We start from the raw sequence: 26,886 nt of genomic DNA on the forward strand, positions 1-26,886 counted from the left end.
AAAAAAATTATTTCAAACTTTGAATTTATTTCATCTTATTTGTTAATTCTAATTTTTTGAATCCCATTTTGAAAATGAAAGGTTTGTGAGAGAGATCTAGAATTTTCACCAAGGTCTTTTGATGTTACCAAACAAATTTTACCAATACTCTTACCTCGGCTCCTACAAAAACGAACAAAAAAACGTCGAGAACAATTTTACAATTAAACTTCATTTTTTTTTCAAAACCGTGTAGTTTTCAAACATCAATTTGGACATACCTATCCTATATGTACATGGATTCGATGAATGACAAACGTTATACCTATATGGGACACCCTATGAACAAACATTAAACTATTTCTTCGAGAAAATAAAACAAATTCTGTTACCAAGTAATTTTTAAATAAGGTTGAAAGTTTTTATGTAGTGAAAGTGAATACCACAACTCTACACATACAATGTACAATGACACATAAATAACCTGGGAATCACATAAATATCTATACGATATACCTACAATTTGAAAAGCGCTACGTAGTTTTTTCTATTCGCTTTTATTATTTTCTTTTAATCAATAAACAAACAGAAATAATTACAAAGCTATTTTCAACAAGAAGTCAATACGTTGTATTCATTTGTAACCGAAACTTGACACGTTCTTTAGACAAGTTGTTCCAAAATTTTCCATTCGTATCAGGTAAGATATTCGTAGCTAATTTATTTCTCAATAATTAGTAGGCACCTACTCTTTTTCTCTCTCTCTTTTTTTTTACAAATTCAAAGAGATGAAACGGTCGTTTTATTCAAAAAAAAAAAAACAACTGCATGCGTATGAAAATCATGAACTATTGTTTCCATAATCAATTGATAATTTATCACGTGAAGCAACAAGGATGAGAATTATTAGGTAGGTACCTATAAATTATTATCCTAAACATATCGATCGATTGTTGTTTATGAATTTATTACGTAATTATGCGTCTATATGAAAGTGGGTAAGTGATGAGGAGTAAAAAATTTACCTACCAATTCGGTAATAATATTAAAATACATGTAACAAAAGGTGGATCATAATAATGGAGCCTTTTACTATTTTTAAGTTAATCTTAATTTAGCTTACTGCGACTGATAAGAGAATACCTTCATCAAAATGCAAATCATACTTCAGTTAAAAAGAACTGAATAAAAATGAAAATTACCGCGAATATCAGACAAAGGCAACACATTTATGCAAAAGTTTTACACAACATTTACGGCTCGAAATTAAGTATTCAAAATCAGCTTTTTTTGTAGCGAGAAAGTTTCTCGAATTATTTTTCAAAAATACCCGGTTCTTTGTCCGTATGCAAAACGAAAACTTATTCTTAAAAGTGTATCGCTATAAAAAAAATGAATTTTACACATTTTGCACCAACTTATTTACCAAATGACCAAATAAAACGAATCCGCATATTCGAAGCACAAATTTTTATTCCAGTTTAATAACTGCAACTCAACGTAACAAGCCTATTTTCCAACAATTTCGCAGTACTCTTGAGTGCTTATGTTTAGAATAGTTGAAAATGAAATAATATACTCCTACTTGAAAATGATTAATCTCATGTATACCAAGGAATTATAAATAAAACGAAGTGGTAACTATGTGCGATTGAGAGAAATGAAATAATAGCCCCCCCCCCCTTTAAATAATCATCTACCCATTCAAAAAATACTTTTCAAAAAATTTCCGCATGATTTCAACTACCTACCTAAGATCCCAATTATTTCCAAAATTTAAAGCTCAGCTTAGCAAAACGTACAAGAAACCTTGTAAATTCAAAGGACACATTTCTCAAGCTGTGGATTAATAATGAAGAGGGAAAAAAGCCAACAACCACATATTTTGAAAAAATAAAATTTTATCTAAAAATATACTACTTAGTACCCTACCTACTCATCTCAGTTTTAGGAAAAATATGTTTCAAAAACCTTCATTTCTATTTTTCCGAAATTTTGAAAAATTCTGAGAATATTTAAGCATCTGTCAGCTGTCAATTATTGTTGTTTTTGTTTTTGAATTCATAATAAATAGGTAGGTGTTCGTAATTGAACCCCACAGATACCTACCTATACGGTCCATAAAGAGAGAGAGACACAAAAAGTGCAAGAAATAGCATCATCTCGTTTTACATAAGTAACGAACATTTTTATACTTCCGCAATTTTGAAACGAATTATCGCTGATTTACCTACCCTAATTAACAACGATTCAATACCTATAAAACAACATTCGCTTCGAGCGACCACCGATCATTCGCCATTTTAGAGCCAATTGTACTAATTCATAAAATAATACCATTCATTTACAGCCATTAACAGACTAATATGTTTGTTTACCACATATTTTGAAAAAAATTTCGCCTTAAAACCAAAAAAATAAGGTGTAAAATTGAACAAGTCATATACTCGTAATAATGTGCATATCAGTATGGCAATCAAGCAACTACGTATCGAGAATACACCTCAAATTTATTTCTGTCTTTCAAAACTATTCATGTTCGTCACCCAATTTACCCAACAAGATAATTCGAGCATATGCAATCTAAAAACCAAAGATTTTCATAGGTATAAATTAAAATTGAAAATTTTATGAAAAATTAGAATAAATTGCAAATTTTGAACCCTTAGGATTAAGTAACGAAGCATCTGCAAATCTGAAATAATGTCATAATTATTATTACTCGTACATTGATAAGTATAATATGCTTTAAAAATTTAAGATCGATGCCATCAAAACGACAGTATTTTTTATGGTACTGATTCACATCAGAGTTATTATTTTTTACTTCGATACTTAAATTACATTTAAATCTGAAAAGTAATCTCAAGTAGGAGTGCAAAGGAACTGCTCAAGTACCTAGGTAGAGGTACCAGTCCATTAGACATGAGAATCTAAACCCAATTCGTTACCACACAGAAAAATTACTGGATTTTTAAGCTTTCTTTTTTCAATAAATTCTTGCGAAATGTGTGATGGAAATGTAGGTAAGATACGTCGTATTTTTTAAGAACTAAACTTGTGGAAAAATATCTGGACCGCAAAATTAGCGATTCAGAGTAGGTAAGTCTGCCATTACTTTTTCATTTCGATAAAAGCCCTAAAGGAACATTTTTATGTACTGAAAAGAAAATCTACACTCGATAATATGCCATTTAATTTTCGACGAGAGATACCTAGATACCTTTAGAATTTAAGAAAACCATCATTTAAAAAAAAAAAAAAAAACAAGAACAAGAAAAAAAACAGAAACAATAACAACCATAGGATGAAATTTCAAACCACATTTTTTATCCATTTTACTATCGCTGAAAATGTGAAAAATAAGTATATTTAATACCTATACGGTTCAAGAAACGCCACCTCACGTGTCCACAAATTCTTCGCAAAACTTGAAGAGAAGTACGCAGCAACTATAAAAATTTCCATAATAAGGCACATACCACCCTTGCCTGCTGGCGTTAAAATTCATCTACGTGACTAATACCGAAAAAGGTCGTAACTAAAGCTCATAAATAGGTACCTACTCTTATGATATTCATTTTATACATGGATAGATGTTAGCTAAGCTACCTACTCAGCTAAAGACGAATTATAGCACGGTTAATTTTTAGCATTTACGTACTGAATTTCCTCCAGCTGAATTGGAGTTAAACAAACATCTTATACACATTCAACAGTTCGACTAAGTAGGTAGTAGGTACATTAATACGCTATGAATTTGATGAATAATTTTTAAACATTTACTTGAAGTATCTTCATTACCTATACTCGTATGTACCGACTTATACAACGAGTAACGACGATACGTAAACAATGGAAAACGTCGCAGTATATTTTCTGTACAATATTTCCACAAAGCTTTGATTACATTTTATTATGTATTAATTTAGCAATGAATCGTGCACAGAAAAGAGTTGTTTCTTAAATGACACAATGGCGCCGTATGACTTCTAAACCATCAACGTGTACACGCTTTTCCTCTTCCATAAGGTAAACTTTACCATGCGTCGAAAGGCTAAAACGACGGGAGCGAATTGCAATACACACTAAGTATACAATAATATACACACTCAACACATCAGGGAAACCGTACATATTTTAATGTTTTAGATCATTCGTACATATAGCGTATTCGTGATACATATACATACCTTATACGTATTATACGCAAACGCATGTGAGCAAAAACTGGAAGACACGCGAGTCACTCCTTATTTTCTGTATTCAAATACAAGCAATGCAGCCATCACACAAATTTAAGCCATTTTGCGAACGTAATAAAAAAGTGGTCGAGAGTATAGGTATAGCACCTAAGTAACTAGGTAGGTAGAGGTACCTACCTAATAAACGTGTGATTTAACATACTCCGGTAATTTTACGAGCTTCCATGAAATTCTTCATGCAAAAATTACAGTCTGAAAAGCTACATACCTACAAAAATTAGTATTATGACGAAATTTTTGAATTGAGTTCAACTTACATTCCAAATTTTTCCATCTGAAACTACGATTTTTCAAACTTACGTTAACTAACTTCAAAACGATGGTACACGGAGAGGAAAAACATAACCTGAATTTTGACCAATTCGTACAGGTTGAGGTAGCTATAGGTTGCTCTCATTCCATTAAATTTTTATAAACCTATCTCGACCTATACCCAGATGTTTTGGATAGGAAACCATAATTTGATCAGATATTGATATTACGTACCTAACTACCTATTTTATATGAAATCACTGAAAATAAAAGGTAATTTTTGATTTAGTAGAAGTTCTGCATAGCTAAATCGAGTTGAAAGTTGAGAAAATGACTTTCTATGCAGTAAATTCCATGCGGGTTCCAGTAGAAGAGACATTTGAAACCATTTACAAGTTCTGATACCTAAACATGTTCTTTAATAAACGTGTAATGACGTTGGGGTTGGAACATTGTCATTTTAGTACTAAAAAAAAAAAATCAAAAAAAAGTTTCAAACTTGAGCAAGAAACGTTTTTCTTGAAACGATAGATTTACGTTGGTTTCACAAAAAAAATATAAGAAGTTTGAATAGTCAATCATGGAAAGCTTCTAAACTAAAAGTTGAGAGTTGAGGATTCCACTCAGCCGAAGTGATTCCAAGTTCCAGAACATTAATAGATTCCGATAAACTAGTTCTTGAATGAAACGTACCAACAAATGCGATGTATGTATTTGAAGCGCCACCAGTGCCACCACTAACGTGCTGAGAAAAATCAAGATTAAAGTATAGTTCAAAACCTAAACTTGGCAAGGCAAATAGAAAGCAGATTTTTCAAAACGATAAAATCAGATCTAGGTACATTAGTATAACATTTCATTAAGGGCCAGTTCTCAAATAACAGATACGTAGACTGTAGACGTATCATGGAACTTTTTTTTTTTTTTTTTTTTTTTTAGTTTGAAAATTTTTATTGTGTGAATATTGGGATACAGTTGTGCACACCCTCACCGCCTCAACATGCCACAAGGCTTTTATGAGGGGCAAGGGCGTATCATGGAACTTCAAACACGGCTAAATTCTCAATTCTTAAATTATTAATTTTTGGAGACAAAAAAAATCAAATACGAGTATCAGAGCTTGAAACGGCCAGGAGTTGCAGACTAATAGGTAACATGACATCCTCCTTCAAAATTTATTGCAGGCAGTCTGTTAAAATGTCTTTTTAATTCAATTGAGTCCGATCATTTATACGTAGGTAAATGAAAAAATATAAATTATGTTAACCTGCAGCCATAAGGTAAAAAAACACGTAATTGAAAATTAATTTATCAATTCATTGACAAATTTTTAAGAATTTTGACAAGTAGGTACGATATACTTGAATTCGCTTTCAGAGTTTTAGATAGGTAGACATACGGTGAACTTGCTACAGATTAATACCGAATATGAAAATTAAGAGTGTCTGGATTTTTTTGGTTCAAATTCAAAGTTTGGATATGCCAATAACAAGCTTACATCCTGTTTTCAAAATTAAAGCAATTGTTTACCACTCTTGTCTAACTCGTCATTTACGAAAATTCTCAACATTACCTATCGTTTAATACATCACTCCACAGTAATTAATTAATTGAGTAATTAACAAACTTCCAACAGTAGTTCAAGGTTATTTATACAACAAAGGTGCTCTCAAAACACCTCCTTTTTCCCTGACAATAATTTTCTATATGTTACATGAATATTAGGTATAGGTACTGTGTTGAATAGTTTTAGTTTCATTATTGACGTCGAATGCTTCAAAGCTGATTTAGATACCTATGAGCTTTACGAAGTACACTGGATTGGACAGATAGAGAAGAGAAATTTGGAAATATTCTCAAAACTTGAAAAATACACCCACTTGATTCGGAAATCACCGCATTGAATACTTTATGAAGATAACATAGATAGGTAAAATATACATATTCATGGTATTTTTTCCAAATAGAAATCCATAATACCTATGTGAAATAGCGTGACTTTAGTCAGCCTCGAATATTTTTAGATTTTTTACCATAAATAAACAATATAAGGCGATAGATATTGCCTCTAATGTGTTCGAAATACGCCGAAGTAAATAAATTAAAGTATTCGTTATTTGAATAGTCATAAAAACCGACATAATTACTCCATCGACGAGTCATTGACAAAAGTCATATCAAGAAAAACAAATGAAAATTTTTAAATACGCAACTTGGCAAAAAAAAATCGGCAGAATACGTCACGTCATGCAGAATACGAGTAAGTAGGTACGTAAGCTACGTATGTTGATACCTATCAAGGCGTACTTTTTTCACTTGAGTATTTTATATTTTAAAATTGAATTTTTTTTTCAAGAAACATTATTTAAAAAAAAATAATTGTCTCGGAAAAAATCAGACTTGGATAGGGCAATTTTTAATTTACTCGATGGAAAGTATTTTCACAAACGTTTTGTTGATTTTACTGGAATTTGTAAAGGAAAATACGAAAATATTAATAATCGGAATGAATACTTTTGTTATTATTTTGAGCATCCATACTAGCAATGGCTGGCGGAATGTTGAGTATATAGTGGTGTTAATTTTTCGGAAGATATGCGTAAAAAATTACAGAATCTGGTTCATAACACTTATTTCATACATCTTTTGAACCAGGTACATGAAACACCACCACGTAAGTAAAATGTTCAAAAATTAAAATTTTTCTCTGCTCAGAATTCTGAATCAGGTAGGTTTACTACTTAGGTAGGTAGGTAAGATGGGTAGGCAAAAGTACACATAAGATTCAAAAATAAAAGCTTAAAGGTAGTTTCACACCAACGTGTAATCTAAAACCAAAAATATTTTCAAACGATGATTTTACGCGTCGTAAAATATCACATTGTTGTTGGGAAAACACGAAGAATTTATACATATGAAAAATGTTATTCATTTGCAGTGATTTTTCAACCTTGTTAAAGAATTTTTAACCTTCAATTTGGGTCACATTTCAATTGTAGTATGAAGTATGATGAAAGAACCCCTTTGTTATAGGTACATATAAAGATTACAATGCACCATATATGTATGTATATTTTCTGGTTTGAAATTTCCAATTCCCAATACTTACATACCTATTAACAATCTTTTCCGATTTCAAACCATACCTCTTTAATCACAATAATCATATTAAATTCATTGGCAATTAAATAAATTACACTAATTTGAAGTTAGGTACTTATTCGTGTAGAAATGAAACAAATTTCATTTGGCAATGCACGACTTCAAGTACCACGGTAAAGAGCTCATCAAGTAATATATAATTTTGAAAAGCCATAACTACTCGCAAATTTGATGCGATTAAGTGATAAATTACACAAATGACAGTATAAATAAGCAAATGTAATCCAACATATTGTTTGTTTACTTTATTTTGTCGCTTTTTTGAATAAAAATTGTATTTTCTCAGACCTTGACATTGACAAAATAGGTACCTACTCAACTACCCATAGGTGTAATAAATAAGTCTAGGTAGGTACCTATATTTTAATCCACGTGATTAAATAAGCTTATCAAGTAGGTACCTATAGCTTTTAATAGAATAAAACGTTTCAATTTTTTAATTTTAAAAAGTAATTTCAAAATATCAAAGTAGTTGACTGAAAAAAATAAGCCGGAAAAACATCGAAATGAAAAAAAAAAATGGTACCCGAAAAGTTTGCGTGTGTAAATTGACCTACTTAGTAAATAATGTAACAATTACAAGATTAATTAATTTTTTCGATATTTCGCGACCCTCATTTTCAAGGTGGTATTTAAAGAACAAAATGATAAGGATAGCAAATATAGGTGAAGAAAGGGCGACCATTACAGGGGTGTATTGACATTCGTCCTTTACAAATGCGAAACATGAGGGGCCATTTCACGTCGAAATAACCCATTGAATGGCCGTGATAGTTCAATTTGTTTCGTCATTTACGTTGCAAACGATATTACAAGCTAACAAATAATTCTCTAACTTTTAATGAAACCCAAACGAAACAATAAAATTTAAAGGTTATACAAATCTCAAATGAAGTATCAAACTTTACAATTTAATTAGAGAGAAAAATTACTCAATTATTCAGTAAATCCACAATCCACGTATCTTATACCCACTTTATCGATTTATCAAGCTATTCATCAACGAAAGAGAAACGAACGAAAGGAACACTCATAAGGAGAGAACCTTTTCCTAGGTATAGGTATACGTCCAAAGCATTGAACTTCTGCTTCGTCGCAATAATTCAAATTCTGTCGGGATATTTTAAAGAACATTTGAGGAGTGGAAAGGTGAGGGGTCATTTAAGCGTTAAGTGTTGGTAGAACTCATACTTTTTAGGGAATTTACTCATTTTCAAGCTGTGATCACAAAGTACCTTTCAATTTAAGTACCTAACTAAACTAAAAGAATAAAAAATCCTTCGATCACTCACAATTAGTCGTCAATATTTATAATTTTCTTACCAAATCACGGAGACCTACGGTGCAGCTATAGAAAAAACTTCAGCTACCTAAATAAAAAATTAAGGAGTCTACGGGAATAATTTTTTTTAAAAAATAACCCAAAAATCGATTAAATTGATGTAAAAATTATGTGACCACTTAATATTTTGATAAAAACGCTTTTATGGTCATATTTCAAGTATACAGTCTTCAAGAGGTTTAATTGTGCAAAAAACCCCTTTAAAATACCAAAATCCGCGATAGAGTAATCGCTGTTCTGAAATTTAAAATCTTATTTCCATGTAAAATTCCAATTTACTAATCTGTGTAGAAGGCCACTTTTGACACAAGTGAAAAAAAAAGGATTTTTGGACCCAGATTTTTTCAAAAAAATCCCCGAATTCTCGAAACGTGCAAAAGACGTGCTGTGCTACCATTTCGAATATTTGAAAAATCTTTTTAAAAACATGTTCTGCTATAATTTTTAAATCTTCAACGAAAAATGTCACTTCTTCACTAATTTAGAAAGAATTCAAAATAGAAAACTCATTCGAGTTGTTCCCATGCAGTCGAAAAAGGAGAAACAATGCCTCAGTTCAAAAATTTAAAAGTCATGATGGATTATTGAGGTATTGAGGTTTGTCCACCGTTCTAACTGGATCATCAAAAATTGTTTATGAACTCAAATATGAAAAAATGAACGACTTCACAAACTTTTTCCTTACGGTGACTAAAACTTTGAAAATACTCAGCTAAACTGCATTTTTCATGTAACACCAGAAAAACATTTTTTTGAGCAAAAATATGCAATCAATTTTTTGAGTTGGAAAACGAATTTTCATTTCGAAACCAATGTTTTTATTACGCGAGAGATTAAATGCATATCAACATGAAGAGCTTAAATTCACATCATTTTTTTTGTAAAAAGTGCAACTAAACGTAAACCACAAATGTTTAAGAAAAGTTTTAGTTATGGTTACGTTTACCGCATCGCTTGAGCTTTAGATACCTACCCATAATTTTAAGCCAGAAATACATAATTGCCATTGTATTTATATGTAGAATTTGAAAATTATTGCGTATATGTCGTATAATATAACCAAAACACGTCAGAAAAAATCCTTTTGCGTTAAAATACCTAGTTATCAATAACGTTGGTTTACCCTGTTAGAAGCGAGAATTTCGTATAATAACATTGAAGTCATGGTTACGTTAGGAAATGTTTTATCCAGAAGAGGATTTTTTTTTTAGATGTTTTGAATTTGAAGTAATAAGTACGACTCGACTTCTTACAATTCAATGAAACACACAAAAGTTTGAAAATTAGAACTGGATAACATAATTAACAATTTTGCTTCACAAATTGACCAATTACAAAATAAATATCGCTTATGTCAAATATACCTACTATTGATAATTCATTTATAAAGCAAAAATTGTAACCTTGCTTTTAACGAAGTACGTTGCTGAAAACAAATTAACGAAGTTTACGTCGTCCACGAGTACGAGAGGTCACTTGAATTCAATAGACAGGTATCAGGTATAGGTATTGAGGTACAAAGAGGATACCTACTAAGGATGACCGTTTTATAGGTAGTTCTAATAGGTGTTTTCGAAACTTGAATGGGGGATAGATAGGTTTGGGGCTTACGTCTAGACATCAAGATAATGATGAAAAAACGATCACTCTTCCCACTTAAATAATATTTACTCTCATGAAATCATCTTCAAAAATGCTACTGTTTTTGCAAAAATATAATTATTTTTTATACATAAATTTTTTAACCAATATTTTAATCACCTATGGTAAAAAACAAAAAAAGCCAATGCAAGAACTTCAGCGAAGTTACCTAATTTATGAATCATGATTGCAAAAATAAAATAACAAAATATTAGCCTGGAAAGATCTTATAAAACTACGAGTTATAGCGATTTTATTTAATTAATGATCAGAAATTATTGTTTTTATCTGTTTTCCTTCAAGTTTTTATTTTTTTCAGTGAGTCTTTAATGCATTGTTCTTTTTGTAAACGTGTTTGAATAAGTATGTTTTTTTTTACACGGATTTTGGCAGATTCTAGAGAATTTTGATTTTGGCAGATTTAAAATCCACTAGAATCTGCTGGGGTGGTAGTTTTTGAAAATGGATTTTGGATTTTACTGAGTTCACTTCAAGATAAACGACTAGATCACGTTGAACAAGGTACCTCGATCAATCGAATACTAACAATAATACATAAATAAATATAAATAGGTAGACCTAATTCAACATTATAGCGTACCTATCAGTAAAAAAATTTCAAAAAACAAAGAAAAAACTCACCAATATTATCAGTAAACGAATTTGAAGAATTCCAGCAGCAAAATAATACTGATAGAAGCCATCGGAAAAAATTTTTTCTATGATCACTCATAACAAAATTTTGATGACTTGCCACCAAAACGAGGGCAACGCATCGAAATCGGGCATGAACTACCACGTGCCATATCAACATATTTTCCACCATTCCTGTCTTGTTCACTTGCGGTTACTGCTGATAAGAAACGATGTTTCTTCATTTTTCAAATTCATAATTCAACGGCTTGAATTAAATGGAGATTTTTCTTTGCACACCGCGAACGTTAAATCAACAAATTCGTACGACACCGTAATTTTTCTCCTATTTACGCAAATTACGAAAACGGATAAAGATGGAAAACCGTACATGAACGAAAATTATTTGAAAATGTTGAGATATCGAGAAGGCCCGACAACTAGAACGAGAATACAATTAACTAAAATGTTTTAATAATTAAATACAAATTTTAAAGTAAAAATGTCCCGTGTAACACGACATATGCGTTTTATTACGTTAAAACAAACTGATAAAAACAGACTTCGCTATATCAACATTTTAAGCTTTCGTGTTACTCGTATTAAGCGCGCGTATCCATTCAATACGAATCCATCCTCTTTCTCCGATCAATCTGCAACAAAACATAATGGTCAACTTTTAATTAAAAATCAAATAATTCTCATCCATAGGGTATAAATAACTTATGAGGGGCAAATTAAAAATAAAAGAAAAAACAAGTAATTGAGTCAAACAACTTATTGGCTACGTGGCTGTAGCTGCATATAATGTACACGGAGAATATTGAATGTCCATTTTCAGGCTGAAAAAAAAAATTGTCTCAAGTTCAAGCCCTGTATAGGACCCAACTATGTTTTTCATTCAAATGAAAAATTCATAGATTGTATAGGATATCCAGTCGAAATACTTACGGGTACATCACACGAAGAGATATGATATGAAAAAGACTTTGAAACTTGGAAAATTTCTTCGCGATAGACGGCGAGAAACCAGAAATGAAAAGAAGGTGTGAAACGCCCAAAAGAGGTCATGATAAAATATTAAGAGCCCTTCTCCGCCCTCATCCAAATGAAATTGAATTTCCAAAAACTGAGAGCGAAAGTTTGAAAATTTTCTGATGGAAATTGTTCTAGTGGGCATTTTTTTTCACTAAAAAATACACTATTACTTCTCTCAGGAGTGAATACTCTTATGTACATTACATACTCGTACATTGAAAATTTTCCAATTTCGAATTTTAAAAAATCTAGGAACATAAGGTATAAAGTACCAGTTTTGGATCACCTTTTTTAAAAAATTCTGTAGGGCGTAAATTTCAACATTTTTAAAATTTTATCATCTGTGCTTGTAAAGGGAACCTTCCTTCACAAAATATTGGGAAAATTTTTTTTTTTTCGTTCGAAACTGGAGTCTGGGGGCTGTTTTTTCACCCAATTGTAAAATCGTACTCATACATCGACAGAAGGTACATAGCTTCCATAACAACCTATCACTGGGAAAAATTTCAATGTTTCACGGATAAAAAGTTACAGAGAAAAAAATCTGAGACCCAAAAAGTACCAATTGTGGATCAAAAATTTCCGATCCACAAGCGGACCCTTATAAATAAAGGATGCATGTTAATAGCAATTTTTTTGAAATTTCTCAAACTCAAGGTTATATTTGTCCAAACTTACATTTAGCTTCACCGATTTTTATATTCTTACATATGTATTGCATTTTATTCGGAATTTGAGAGAGTAGCTAAAAATTCAATGAAAAAAATGAGTACCTACCGCTTGCAGATCGAAAATTTAAGGGCCCGGTTGCGGATCAAAAATTTTAGGCCCGCTTGTAGATCAAAAATAAATTCACGAAATTCCAATCAAATGCGAATGATTATCATTGCACATCATCAAACAATAAGTTATAGCCTGGGTTTGATATGCATTCATGAAACATTGAAATTTTCAAAGAAGGCACTGCTCGACATCCCATTGAATCACTTTTTCAGAAAAAATAGCACATTTTAAATTTTTTTTGAATTTTTGAAATTGCGCATCAAAATTTTTACCCATAATTTTTCACACAATTATCAATTATTATTTTTTCCGCGGCCAAAAAACTTTTTTTTGTTGAACTTGTCGTTTTTGTGCTGTACGGATGTCACAAAAAAAGATATCACTTCGTATTTTCATTTTTCACAATAAACGAAGATCCATAACTGGGTAAGATATCCGCGAGTGGTAGGTACTTCACCTTAAAAAAAATTATTTTTCACAAAATATTTTTTTTTTAAATTTTTGTTTAACAAACGTTTTTATGTACCTACGAGTATTACTTAAAAACGATCGACAAAAATTTCTCACATTTCCTTTCTTTTTTAGGATTTAAAAAATAGAATTTCCATCATCTTATAGGCAGGTGTAGGTGTACTTTAGATGGTCCTAAAGATGGAAGTGGCAGGAAGGAGATGAAAAATCGTACATAATAATTGGTAGGTATAAGTAGAAGAAAATTACATTGTGAGAAATTATGTTTTTCATTCCCCCTTCAACTAGACAAAATATAAGAGTAGATATTCTTATGTAACTTTCTAACTTTGAAACAAAGGCCAAGAGTGAAAAATCGTGAATAGTTATGATATTTTTTTGTTAAAACCACTTTTATTAAAAAGTAATACAATTTTTTAGATATTTTTTGAAAAATGTTGCGGATAACTTGGTTAACTTGAAACTTTATTCAGATAATGAGGGTTCAAGTCCCTAGTCTGAAACTCTCATCGTTTTTCGCACTCCCGACATCCAAATTTTATTCCTATCAAAGTATAAACGGCAGTCCACCCTCACAAACCCCCTTGTTCAGGGAAAATAGTTTCCTTTTTGCATTGGATCTATTTGAATCGAAATTTAAAGTAGGTATGCTAGACGTGTGTAAGAGTACCCAGTTGCTAGTTGACATTTATTACCATTCTGTTCAGCGAAGAGCTAACACTGTCTAATGTTCAAATGAAGTACCAAAAGTTCAAATAATTTAAATTCAACCGCGCGGAATTGTCGAATTTCATCAGACACAACATTTTATTAATGACGATGATTATTTCGCGAACTGCAAAATACAAAATCGCAGTTTATTTTCTAATTACTAGAATGTTGACTAATTTGTTGAACGTTCATTAAAACAAGAAGAGTATTTTTCGAATGATTGCCGATACTTAATAGAGAACAAAACGTTTTATTATTATGTCACTATATAGTAGGTACACGCATCTGATAAATGTTAATAAAGTACATAAGAAAAATACAAAATACATATAAATTGCAATGTACGATAAGTTATTTTTGTACATGAAAATGGAATGTTCGATGTACATACGTAAGTATAATGAGAGTGAATTAAAATTCAACGAATTTGATTTCTTTTACGATTTAATAAAAACACTTTTGAATGATAAACATTTCCTTTCGTAGTTAACACATGCATGCCTATCATTTCTACGAATTGTCTATTACGTATTACCTACGTAAGTTAATCCCCCGTTCCAATTTTCATTCCTCTCCAGTTCTAGTACTTATGAAAGGTTGGTATTCTTTAACCTACATACTGCATTTTGATATTCTCAAAATATGAAGCATAATTCTCGCGTATTTTGAAAATAAACGACGATTGTTTTGACATAAAAATAAAAATTATGCAAAAAAAAAGTAAGTCATTCGCCACTATGTTTTCAATTACGTGAAAAGTAATAATAGGTACGCCTGCATCAATTCAACAAAATGAACAAAAATAGGAAAATGAAATTCGAAAGGAAAAAAAAGATAATTAAAGATGTACTAGTAAATGAATTAGGACTTTCATCATTTAATCATAAAATGCAATATCTAGTTGTTTACCGAGCGTTCTCAATTCACAATTCATCGCGCGCCTGATATAATTAAACCAATTAATTAATTATATTCATTGTTAATTTTTTGGCGACATTTATGAATATAAATAAAAAAGTGTTGGTTTTCGTATTGTTTCATTTACGTCACACGGGTGTGGTTCTTTTACGTTTCCCTATAATATGCACGTTGCTGAACGATATTCATTATTTCAAGATGTAAAAACTATCTACTAATTTGAATTACACCAATTGCGCGAAATACGAAACGACTATAGGTACCGAAATTTACGACGAAATAATAATTTTAAAAGTACGAGTTTACTTTTAGTCACGAAATAAGTAAAAGTGTATCGTAGGTATTGATTGCATATTGGAACATGGATAGATATAAAAAGTCGGTAAAACTTTAGATGGAAAGTTAAGTAGGTTCTGAACTGCTGTATGGCAAATGGAAGAATTCGAGTTTCGATGAAATAATTTACCAAAAAAGCGGTTATTCTTCAAAACTATCAAAAAATTATGATTACGTGTTTAAAAAATGACAATATTATAATTATTTTTTATAAAATTTGAAAAATTGTAAACGTAAACTTTGCAAAAGTTCCAAGAATTTCTTTCCACCCTTTATGACTCAAATATGGGTGTGATATTGTACAATTTCTTAAATTTACAATATAAAAGAGTACCTTATGTATTCGGAACTTTCGGGGGGGGGGGGATATTATCACGCTACGGTGAAGAATTAACACGCCGTTTTAATGAGAAGGAAGATGAGATGCGGGAGAACGATGAATTTCTGTCGTTGAAAGTTACCACTTTTTGTCTGACTTTGTGCTCAGTAGGAAATAGGAATATGTAGATAAGAGAGAGAGCGAGCGAGCCATCATCTTGTGATCAATGATCGTTAAGGTTGCTTGCACTTATCTTTTTAAAATGAAAGTTCAACAACAACCATTTATAAAAAATGTAAAATAGAAAGTACCTATGTCACTTTCTTGAAAAAAAAAGGCCAGAAATAATTTTCTGGAAATAGGTAATTCAGTGAAAACGATGTTCTGATTTTCACTTTTCTCTAACAATTTTTTCAAAAATTTAAACACTTTTCTTCGAAGTTAAGATTTTTAAATACATAATTTCAAATTTTGGGATTTTTTTTTGAAGAAATTCCATGATTTTTCTTCAAAATAAATGTTTAATAACGGGTTCGTTTGAACCAGTTTTAAATAGAACAGTTTCAAAGCATTACAAATGTACCTAACCCTGAAAAAATGTGGCTTTTCTTCCCTACTGCTTTGGCACTCTGCCACAGGGTCACTGCGACACCGTTTCATTCTGCTGAAAATTTCAAGGACGTAGAATATAAATTAACCAAAAGTACGAATGAGATAGAATAAAATCTGTGTTATAAAATTTTACACATGTAGATGTAAGCCTTCATCAAACATTTTTAAGCGCACGGGTAAAATTTGTGCGGACATTTTTAAAATTTTAGGTGAAGAAAAAAAGGATTGAACCAATACTTATCACATCAAATTTACATCTAGGTTTTTTTCCCCAATACATAACATAAGCAACTTGTAGCTTCACATTTAGGAGGAGAAAAAACATGCAGAAAATGCACTCAAAATTTCATCAAATTATGCAGATAAGAGTAATAATGCATTCGACTTCAGCATATGGAGTAGCACTGAATTAAAGTTTTCCGCTTTCCTAATTCCTACTGCATAGGGTTAGTTTAGCACGTTGAACACAGTGAAAATGAATCGGTACTGTGATGTTACCACAAATAGAAGAGAATATTATAAGCTGAAAAAAAAATGACTTGTATGTACCTCTTAGGTATATCATAATGAAGAGCGTTTGACGGTGCCATATTTTATTTTTAACAGCGTCGGTGGTTTTCTTATTAGGTACCCCAGTAACATACATATAGAATTAATAATGATGTTAAAATAAATAATTTGGCCACATTCCATGGGACGTCTGCCTTTCCAAGTCCAGAAATATACGAACAACTATACTATTCGACTTCTATAATGTATACGAGCATTAAAATTTTTTTTAAAAAAGCTCTATCATTTGATCGTTATAGGTATAGGTGTAGCTGTAGGTAGGTATGTTTATATTAGTTGAATATTACAGTACCCCACACATATAATTTTTCAAAGGTATGTAATTGATTTCAATTGGGTAAGTAATTAAGAAATTTAAACCATTTAAACTTTTGTGAAAATATCCAAAAATCTCATCAAAAATATTTCTTTTACAAATATTCGATCAGAAAAGAAGATCTTTGACAACAAGATGTACATATAACTCGATGATGCGAAGTACCTATTTCATTTCTCAGACTACGAATGTGTTACAACCTGCGCCGTGACAGAAACATCGCTCATACATGAAATGTGTATTTAATGGCTTTAAAAAGAATAGAAAATCAATAAAGAAACCTTTTACATTCTTTTAGTCAAAATTAAACGCATCATTTCTTTCTAAAAATTGCCAAATGAATTTCACAAACCCAGCAACTAGGTGACAAGACGAAAGGTTATTTTTTCTTTTTTCAAATAAAAATTAACTTGAAAAAACGAATCCAAACTCATTTGAATCTTGAATTTGAGTGCCTAGGGAGATATCTATAATGAACCGGCTGAAATCGAAGATTGAATTCACAGAGGGAAAAAGTGAATCAATAGGTGTAGAACCCTCAAAACAAAATTGCAATGTAATATGTACTTATAAACCTATTTTAGTAAATTCCAACAAAATATGTAGTTGGAATTAGCAATAAATTGAGAAAAAAGTTTCAGAACTATAGAAAATTATGAGTAAAAAAAATTAGAGAAAAATATGCCAAAGAGGGAAGGAAAATGGGTGAGTTTTCAAAATGAATTTTTCAGCTCAAAAATGCCAAAATTTATACATCTAAAAATCGGGAAACGAGATTCAAGGCATGAAAAATTTGTACGAAGTTTTTTATTCTATCAAAACGAACCACGTAGAATGACATAATTAACAAGCAAACACTCATTAACTTACATCCAGTGTTGAAAAAAAACGTTTTTTTTTTTTTTTTTTTTAAAGACAAAACAAACGTTTTTTTTGTTTAAAACAGGGTTTTAAACAGCTGGATCCTCATGTGTTTTAAACATGTTTAAAATGGTTTTAAACACGTTTTTAACACAAATTTATTTGTTTTGGATTCAGTTTTTCAAATATACGTTATCCAGTCATCAACTTTTAAGATGCGACGTCATAAAATAGCTATAAGATTCAAGAAATATTGAAATCAAAACACAAAATTTGCCTTTGAAAAAAAGTATAGGAAGAAGAATGAAAATCTAAAAATTCAGTTTCTTCAATTTCACTACTTTTTCAACGAAAAATTTTTTTTTAGGAAATTGGAGTTGAAAAAAAAACTTGTTTAAAACAAAAAAAACATTTTAAACAGAATTTTGTTTTAAACACTGACTGTTTTTTTCTCGACGTTTAAACTGACAACACTGCTTACATCTCAAAAACTACTTATACTTGAATCAACAATTGGCTGTTCTTAGGCGAAAGGAAATCCCAGCATCCAAATATTCCAAATTATTATAAAGTAAAAGTACCAAGACTCGTCGTCTAATTATTACCTCCCTTCTTCTTAGCATTAAAAAGTACCTATGCATAACTTCAACATTCAAAGACCGGAACCGGAAGTATTGTTTACAAATTCAGTTTTAAACAGCTAACTACGAATATATAAGTTTTCAAATTAAGCAATTTGCAAATTTCAATTCGTGTATCCCATTAAGAAAATAATAATATTCATTCGTATGAATTAAAAATCATTCAATTACACCTAAGACAATTACCGCGATGCAATTATTTTTCTCATTTACAGCTCGTTTCACATTTAGGTACCTTCATTTTTTCCACATTCTTTGAATGAAAATAATATAAAATATTCTTATATAATTTTGATATCGAAGCATATAAGAATGTATACGAGTAAGTAGGTATGTAGGTACATATCATTTTTGACGGCAACAATACTCAACTCAGTACAATAAAAAATCAATTATAGAAGGTAATATTAAATTCTCAAAGCAAATTAAAAGTAAATATCAATACCTCTACAAGACAAATTTTCTTTTCAATGATCATCGAATTCATTTTTTATTCATATTTCATATGCAGGTAAATATTTGCGTATTAACAGCTACACAGGTACTCATCTGGTACCTGATGTAAGTATACCTATAGAAAAATAATTAGTATACTTCCTTAAAGGCTACTTGTTTCTTACTCGACTGAAAAAAGGAGAGTTGTTCAACATTCAGCATTTGAAATAAAAACATGAAACTTGACTGGTTGTTTCAACAAATTTCTTAATCCAAAAAATTTCAGTCTCACGAAATTAGTCACCTAAATGAAAAATGCTTAATAAATCAAATTTTAATTCTCTATTTTTTTTCCTATCGCGACAGAACAAGAACACGTGGCGAATATTTGGATATTTTTTTCACATATCATACGATTGAATTTTCGATTACTTCCAAAAATGTTTTTCACATTTCACATGCCAAGATTAAAATGAAAGTATGTTTTCTAACAATGATTTTAATCCTTGAAGTTTCTAAAGAAAATCGTTAATTTGCAACGTCGGTTCTTCATTGAAAATACACGCAAACAAATTCTAGTTGGAGTTGATTTTGGTCACGCCAAAGTACATTAAGTAATTTTATAATTTTAGACAAAGGATAATTTTTTAAATTGCCACATTTATTCACAATAATCACGCAGTGCAAATGAAAGTTGCCTAATTAATCTAGTAGATTCAAATGATGAAAAATCGAGCTTTTATGGAGTGTGTGTGTACAGCACACTATCATTTTTATCTGTTTTTTGGTAATTGAAATTGAAATAATATTTGGATGGAAAATATGCTTTTTTGAATATGATATGGAACACTTGAGCTTCGATCTAAAACAAGGGCCACTTAATAGAAAAAATAATTCTGTTATGCAATTTTTACGAAACAAAATCATGTACCTAAGAAAAGAGGAGGAGTTGAAATTAAAAATGATCAATAAGTAGCTAGCTAGGTACATTAATTTGCACGTCCACAAGAAAACCGATGGTGAAATATGAAAAGGTATTAGGCATTTTTTTGTGCAATTCAACTATCAAGCTCGATTGTGCGAAATCTTCAGGTGATCGGGAGATGATTAGACGCGATGAAAAAAGAATCATCTTACCGTCTGAACTTTCTATATATAAATCATGACCGAGCTGTTGCTTGATTTCGGAAACGAGTTCTGTACCGAATCACTAACATTACATACATACAGCGAAATAACTTCAATATCGACGATAGAAATGAAAATTTGCGCACAATTTTAAAAAGATAAAATTTTCACATATCAAAAGCACGAGGCATATGTCAGGTGAGCGCGAGCCGATCAGTAAGTTCCAGACACAGATGGACTGCAATTGACTGCAGACAGCGCGCTATTTGATACATTCATTCGCGCGTGTTTTCATGACTCATTCTCGCAGTTACCGGCTGGCTCGCGTTTCCAACGTCATACAAATGTAGTAAACATTGTTGCCAACCACGCGCAGCAAGAATGATAAAAATTGAACAAAATCGATTATTTTGAAAAAGTCGTACCTTCGAGTTCAATAAATCAATACGACGACATCAAAGTCGCCATATTCCTAATCGATATACAATTTCACGCGTTCTAATGACTTCATCGGGTGCCTCTCGACTTTACACCTATTATCGTACATTAATTAATTCGACGAAGGACGAAAAATTCATTAAAAATAACAAACCTCGTGCACTACACACACAGCGATAGAGAAACCTGGTATGGCGACATGACCAAATGACATAGCCTTTGATGGGAAATCAGAATTCACCACAAAATTCGGAAAATTGCGACGGTTTTTTCTCTCCAATGTGTTCGAGAACTTTTGGTAAAATGTAAGTTCAGCAAAGCCAAAAAAAAAGCGTCTAAAGTGTATTGAAAAGCACAACTGGTAAGCACTGCCTTTGTAATGATTATCACTCAACATACACACACCTTTTCGACCTTCGTGAAATAACGTACATATATACATATATACCTAATACAGAAAGACACCCAACAGAAAATGTATAGGTAATGCATCGGCCTATAATGAAAAACAAGAGGTCAACAATAAAATCCAGGTGTGAATGCGCGATACAGAAATTACATATCATTTTTTAACATCTCGCTTCACGTTAATTTAATGTACAAACGTTATTAAAGGAAAACGAGTTTTGTGCCTATCTTTAATCAAATTTTAAAAAAGAACCTAATTTGAAAATTTATTTTCACTTCATACGAATTTTGGTTCAATTTTATAGATAAGTATCTGCATTCTCACTAATAAGTTAGTTACAATTCAGGTACCTACCTAGTACCTACTTGCTGATCAAAGAGCAGAGCAGGTGAAACTTTATTACGAAAACTATTTCTTGCAAAAACTAGGGGTAATGCAATCTTCCATTAGTCTTTTATTCTTTTCTCTATGAATTAAAGGAAAGCATGAGTATCAACAAGTAAAATTTCATAATCCAAAATACGTTCGAAAAGAGGGATGTTAAATTCGTTCGCAGTTTTAACGGCTTGAACCAGGACTGAGGACACGTGTTGAGCCCAAATTCTACACTCTGGCTTCCAAAAACCAATCTTTTAATCATTAAAAACTAGGGAAAACATGCGTGCGCTACGTGGCTTATAAGGTGGAATTGGTATCAAGTTGACACTGTTGAAACATAAAATAATCGCAATTTTTAAAGTGATTAGATTTTGCAATCAACTCTGCATTTCAAGCGCTCGCCAATCTGCGGGGATATAATTTTATTCAACACTTAGCTGTGGCCCCTGGGCCCTGAATTTGAATTAAATTACTTAATATCTATCTAATAATACGGCAACTTTATTGAATACAAATTGAAAATGAAAATCAACTTCATCATCAACAAATTAGTTTTCCTAAATTATTGGCAACCATACAAAATGTAAGCATTCCAAAATTCAAATTTAGGTGCTTAATTAGGAATACAATACGAAAAAATAGACAAGGTTTTGTAAGGCTATTTTTTTAGAGGACAGGTAACGTCCAAATTCATAGTTGTGTTCGTTTCAGAAACGAATGCAATAGAAAATGATGCATATAAATCTATTAACTAATTTCTTCACGATAATTGCAATGTCATTTCACTGCAACTTTGACGTCACGTTCAAAACAGATAAAAATAAAACTTTAGCGCAGTAAATTGTTCTTTCATAACAATAAAGTACATACGTACCTATCTAATTATATTTCAACAAAACGTTTCATAGAATAATGCTATTTAAAAATAAAACATAAAATGAGATACAATGAATGAACGAAAACGTATATTTTGGTGGTAAATTTTATGTGATCGGATTAGGTAAGAATTTTAAATATCTGATGAATCCATACCTACTTTAATTTGGAAGAAAATAAAGAATGTCTATTAGATTAGAGCCAACTGATTCATTGCAAAAACTTAATAATAGACAGCGTTCATTTTTGGATTTATAAGCCGGATTAAACATGGGTATTTAGTGAAATTCTGTTCAATTAATGTTTATCAATCTCGAGAACAATATTTTGATGAAATTTTCGTAGAAAATTATAGTACATAAAAGATTTTTTAGCACCTACACATTACATCCGAACGCATCCGAATAATCATCTGGGTGCTGTTACTCACCTTTATCTAATATGTAGGTTACTTACACCAACTCACTTTTCGCACCAAAATTCTAAGTTTTCTGAATACCTACTTTAAAAATTTAGGTTTTAATTTGAAAATCACTTCACAGAAATTTATTTTCCAGGATTTCTTCTGCATCAAAAGTTTTCAATATAAAGCTGTTTAGTTTTAGGTTTAGGTTTTAGTTTTCATCACAAGTCAATGATTTCAAAAGTTTCATCAGTTTAGAAATACTTCTATGTAACTACATAGTAAGTACCTACTTTAAAGAAATCTCATAACATAAAATTAACTCCCAATTCTTTCATATTTTCAAGTTTTAAAGTCTACAATTCAACTAAAGTCGTGATTCAAACTTGTAATAAAAGGTGCCAAATGGAATTTACGACTTGATTACAAAAGTAGCCCTTGTAAATAATGAAAATTTAAAAAAAAACAAGCAACACAAAAAACCACTGAAAAGTGAAAAGTCCTGAGTCCTGATGAATTTGGTATACTGTGTTCAAAGTAATTTTTTTCATCAATCTGGGTACTCGTAGTTCCTGTTACGAAGTCTCAGAAAAACATCTGAAGGACTATTATACTGATGCATCCACACCATGCAGAGTAGCTTTCCAATTTTTTTTTCAAATTGACAAGTAGGTAACAATTGGGGACAAGGGCTATTTTTGCAATCAATTAGCGGTCAATTCGACACAATTGAAAATAATATATATTAATATTTTATGTTTTTTTTATGCAGCAGTAGCACTAGCATGGAATAAAACAAATACAAATACAATACTGAATACAACAATCAAATCAAATCAACACCAAAATCCAAATTGTTCAATTTATAAAGCACGTGAATTGAATTAAAAATTAAAATAATTAAGCTTTAAAATTTAAAAAAAAAAAAACTAAAAAAAACTAAAGAAGTTCTCATTTTTTGAAACACGATACGGTCACACTGTAAAATAAAATTCCCAAATGCGAAACCTGCACAAGAAATATTTGCGATTTTCGAAGTTTCGCTAATGCAACACTGGTTGGGAAATGTGATTGATAATTATTTTGATATGTGATAACACTCGAAAATCGAAAGAAATTCACTTCGTTAAAATAATTGAGTAAAAAATGGAATGAATAATTGAATAAAAACTAGCAGTAAAAGTGATCAGTTTCTTGTTGAAAACCGAAAGACAGTATGTTTCAATTTGCAGGAATACGCTCACGATTTGGACTAACGCTTCATCTGATAAAGTTCAACATAAGCAAGCCTGATCTACGCACCTTCTCAAACTCTGCCAAATTATATTCCTCCTCAGATGTGAAGCAACTAGATTACAATAATTTAAAGCCAGACAATAGTTCAATTATTCATTATGAAAGAAGAAATATGGTAAGTTGAACGATTTTCATTAATAACAACACGTTGAAAAGAACTCGTATTATCAGTCGATGTGTTTCACAGCCGGAAGAAATGGAAAATCCATACGTCAAAGAAAAAGAACTATGCGTTTTATGCAAACATAAAATCACCCCAGACTTCAAGAATACAAGATTACTCTCCCAATTCGTATCAAGATTCACAGGACGTCTATATGGTCGACACATCACCGGATTGTGTAAAGCGCAACATGAACGTTTGGAAAAGGAAATAAAGAAATCTATAAATTCAGGTAAATCATCTTGATCATAGAATTGTAAGAAGAAACGTCAACATCACTGTATTAAATTCGTTTATTACGCTGTTGTATTTAGGATTGTTTCCGGCGTATTTCAAAGATCCTCGATATGCACACGACCCGATGCTCTACGATCCCGATAATCCATTCAGACCACACAGACATTGATTTGTAATGTTTTGTGTTTGTTTAATGTATAAGTGCCTACCTTTGTATCGTTTTTAAAAATAAAATAGTAGATGAAATTGAATACATTGACTTACTCAATCTTGAAAATCCAGTTCAGTTTCCGAATATCGAACCAATTCGTACGGTATACCAAGCTGCTTCAGTAGAATCGACATTGTAAGTTGTTTATCTAGATTTTGATATTCATGCGAAAGATCTTTGAGAGCTGTTTGACAAGCTCGCCTCCATTTGATTATCAAGGAATTGAGAGTGATCAGGTTATGCTGATGAACATAATGAATATTACATCAAAAACTCAAGCTAATCGAAAAGAAATAACTCACGAATTACCTGCTTGACGTTTTTAGAATTCATCTCAAGTTTCTCAATCTCAGATTTCTTCTCGGATATCCTTTTTTCAATTCTTTCAATTTGCGAATCAGTATCATTTCCTTCATCTTCTTCGTAGTCGGGAACTTTAGAAACTTCTTCGATCGTTTCTGAAGTTGAAGGAGTCTGTGGATCATTAACTAGATGCGTCAATACTTTCAATTTTTTTCCTGGCCGAGAACGGGAACCAGATTTTTCAATTCCATGTCGAGTTGGAGTTACGGTAATGGTACCGGAATCAGTTAAAGAACTGTTGACTATAGTATTCGGCACATGCGGTAAAGGTGACGGAGAATTAGTCAGATCAAACGAAGTATTTGGAGTATTTCCCACTGATTTCCTTTTTAATCCAACGTGTCGACAAGGAGTCAGCAAAGTTTTTCGGATTTTGTTTTCAGTATTCGATGACATAACGACGTACGTGTTTGTTTTCTTCAGTAATCTTTCATCGATGTAACACAGCTGAGAGTATCATAAAGATAAGATAAAGGTGTAAAAATCAGAGAATAACCGAGTGTAATAAATAAAATTAATCGTTGAATGGAATATGTACATCTACATACTTACTTGAAAAATAGAAAATCAAAGAAAGATCATCATTACGTGTAGGTATATAGGTTTCGAACTATCATTGAAATTGAATGATTGAAATTTTTACACGACCGCGGCGGCCAATGAAAATTGAAAAATGAGAAATGATTATGATTATGAACGAGACAAGCGCTGAGAGGCGCTGAGGCTGAGCAGTGTAGGAAATTTGGTCAACGTAAAAAATTGTGAACCCTAGTGAACTGAACAGTCAGAGTCAGAATTCAGAAAAGAAAAATTTTAAAATAAACACATAGTCAAAAATGGCAAAATGATACAGGGTGCGCAAAAATATCGAGTCCCCCAAAAAATTGTTGTGTCGAGTCGAGTGTTTCGGAGGTTGGTCGTAGTGAAGTGATCAAAGAATGGTAATAATCAGGGTTGTACAAAAACGTGTTTTTTTTAAAAAAAACAAAAAAAACGTTTTTTTTTGTTTAAAACGTTTTTTTTGTTTTAAAACAGTTTTTTTTACTTGTTTAAAACTATGTGTTTAAAACGCGTTTTAAACACGTTTAAAATGTGTTTTAAACACAAATACATTCGTTTTGGGTTCATCAGACATCAATTTTTAAGATGTGACGTCATAAAATAGCTATACAACTCAAGAAATATTGAAAAATTGGAATCAAAACACAAAATTTGTCTCTAAAAATACTGTTTGTTCAATTTCACTTTTTTTCAATAAGAAATTAAAAAAAACGTGTTTTTTTTAGGAAATTGGAATTGAAAAAAAACACGTTTAAAACAAAAAAAACACTGTTTTAAACGGTTTTAAATGGCCTTTTTTGTTTAAAACATCGTTCTGTTTTTTTTCAGTTGTTTTAAACGTGTTTTAAACATGTTTAAAACATTTTTGTTTTAAACATGTACAACCCTGGTAATAATTCATATTTGATGATAGGTTTCAGCTAGTTTGAGCACATTAGTTGTGTTGTTGGTGTCTGGTAGTCTGGTGCTGGGCCAGGTCAAGTGATAACATTCCACCGCTCGTATGCGTCTATTTTTGAGTATTTTACGTTGTCAACCTCATAGATAATAGATATAAATATAAACAGGATCGGAAAGAAACTTGTGAAGCAAAAATTCTTCACTTCCGGAGAAATTCGATCAATCAGAGTTTTCACCT

At 31.2% G+C, this 26,886-nt stretch overlaps 2 protein-coding genes across 2 annotated transcripts; one reads left to right on the forward strand and one right to left on the reverse strand.

Annotated features, from left to right (window-relative positions):
• Positions 1–11,726: 11,726 nt before the first annotated feature.
• Positions 11,727–25,973, reverse strand: LOC135831920 (uncharacterized). Its single transcript, XM_065344780.1, has 4 exons — positions 25,740–25,973; positions 25,134–25,634; positions 24,878–25,066; positions 11,727–11,927 (listed from the first exon to the last, which is right to left on the reverse strand). Exons 2-3 carry the CDS (start codon positions 25,581–25,583, stop codon positions 24,878–24,880), a joined length of 639 nt encoding a protein of 212 aa, XP_065200852.1. The 5' UTR covers positions 25,584–25,634; positions 25,740–25,973; the 3' UTR covers positions 11,727–11,927.
• mRpS18C (mitochondrial ribosomal protein S18C) lies at positions 23,976–24,864 on the forward strand. Its single transcript, XM_065344782.1, has 3 exons — positions 23,976–24,328; positions 24,401–24,608; positions 24,691–24,864. Exons 1-3 carry the CDS (start codon positions 24,134–24,136, stop codon positions 24,780–24,782), a joined length of 495 nt encoding a protein of 164 aa, XP_065200854.1. The 5' UTR covers positions 23,976–24,133; the 3' UTR covers positions 24,783–24,864.
• Positions 25,974–26,886: the final 913 nt, after the last annotated feature.

This window comes from Planococcus citri, chromosome 1 (assembly GCF_950023065.1).
Source record: "Planococcus citri chromosome 1, ihPlaCitr1.1, whole genome shotgun sequence".
Taxonomy (NCBI): Eukaryota; Metazoa; Arthropoda; class Insecta; order Hemiptera; family Pseudococcidae; genus Planococcus; species Planococcus citri.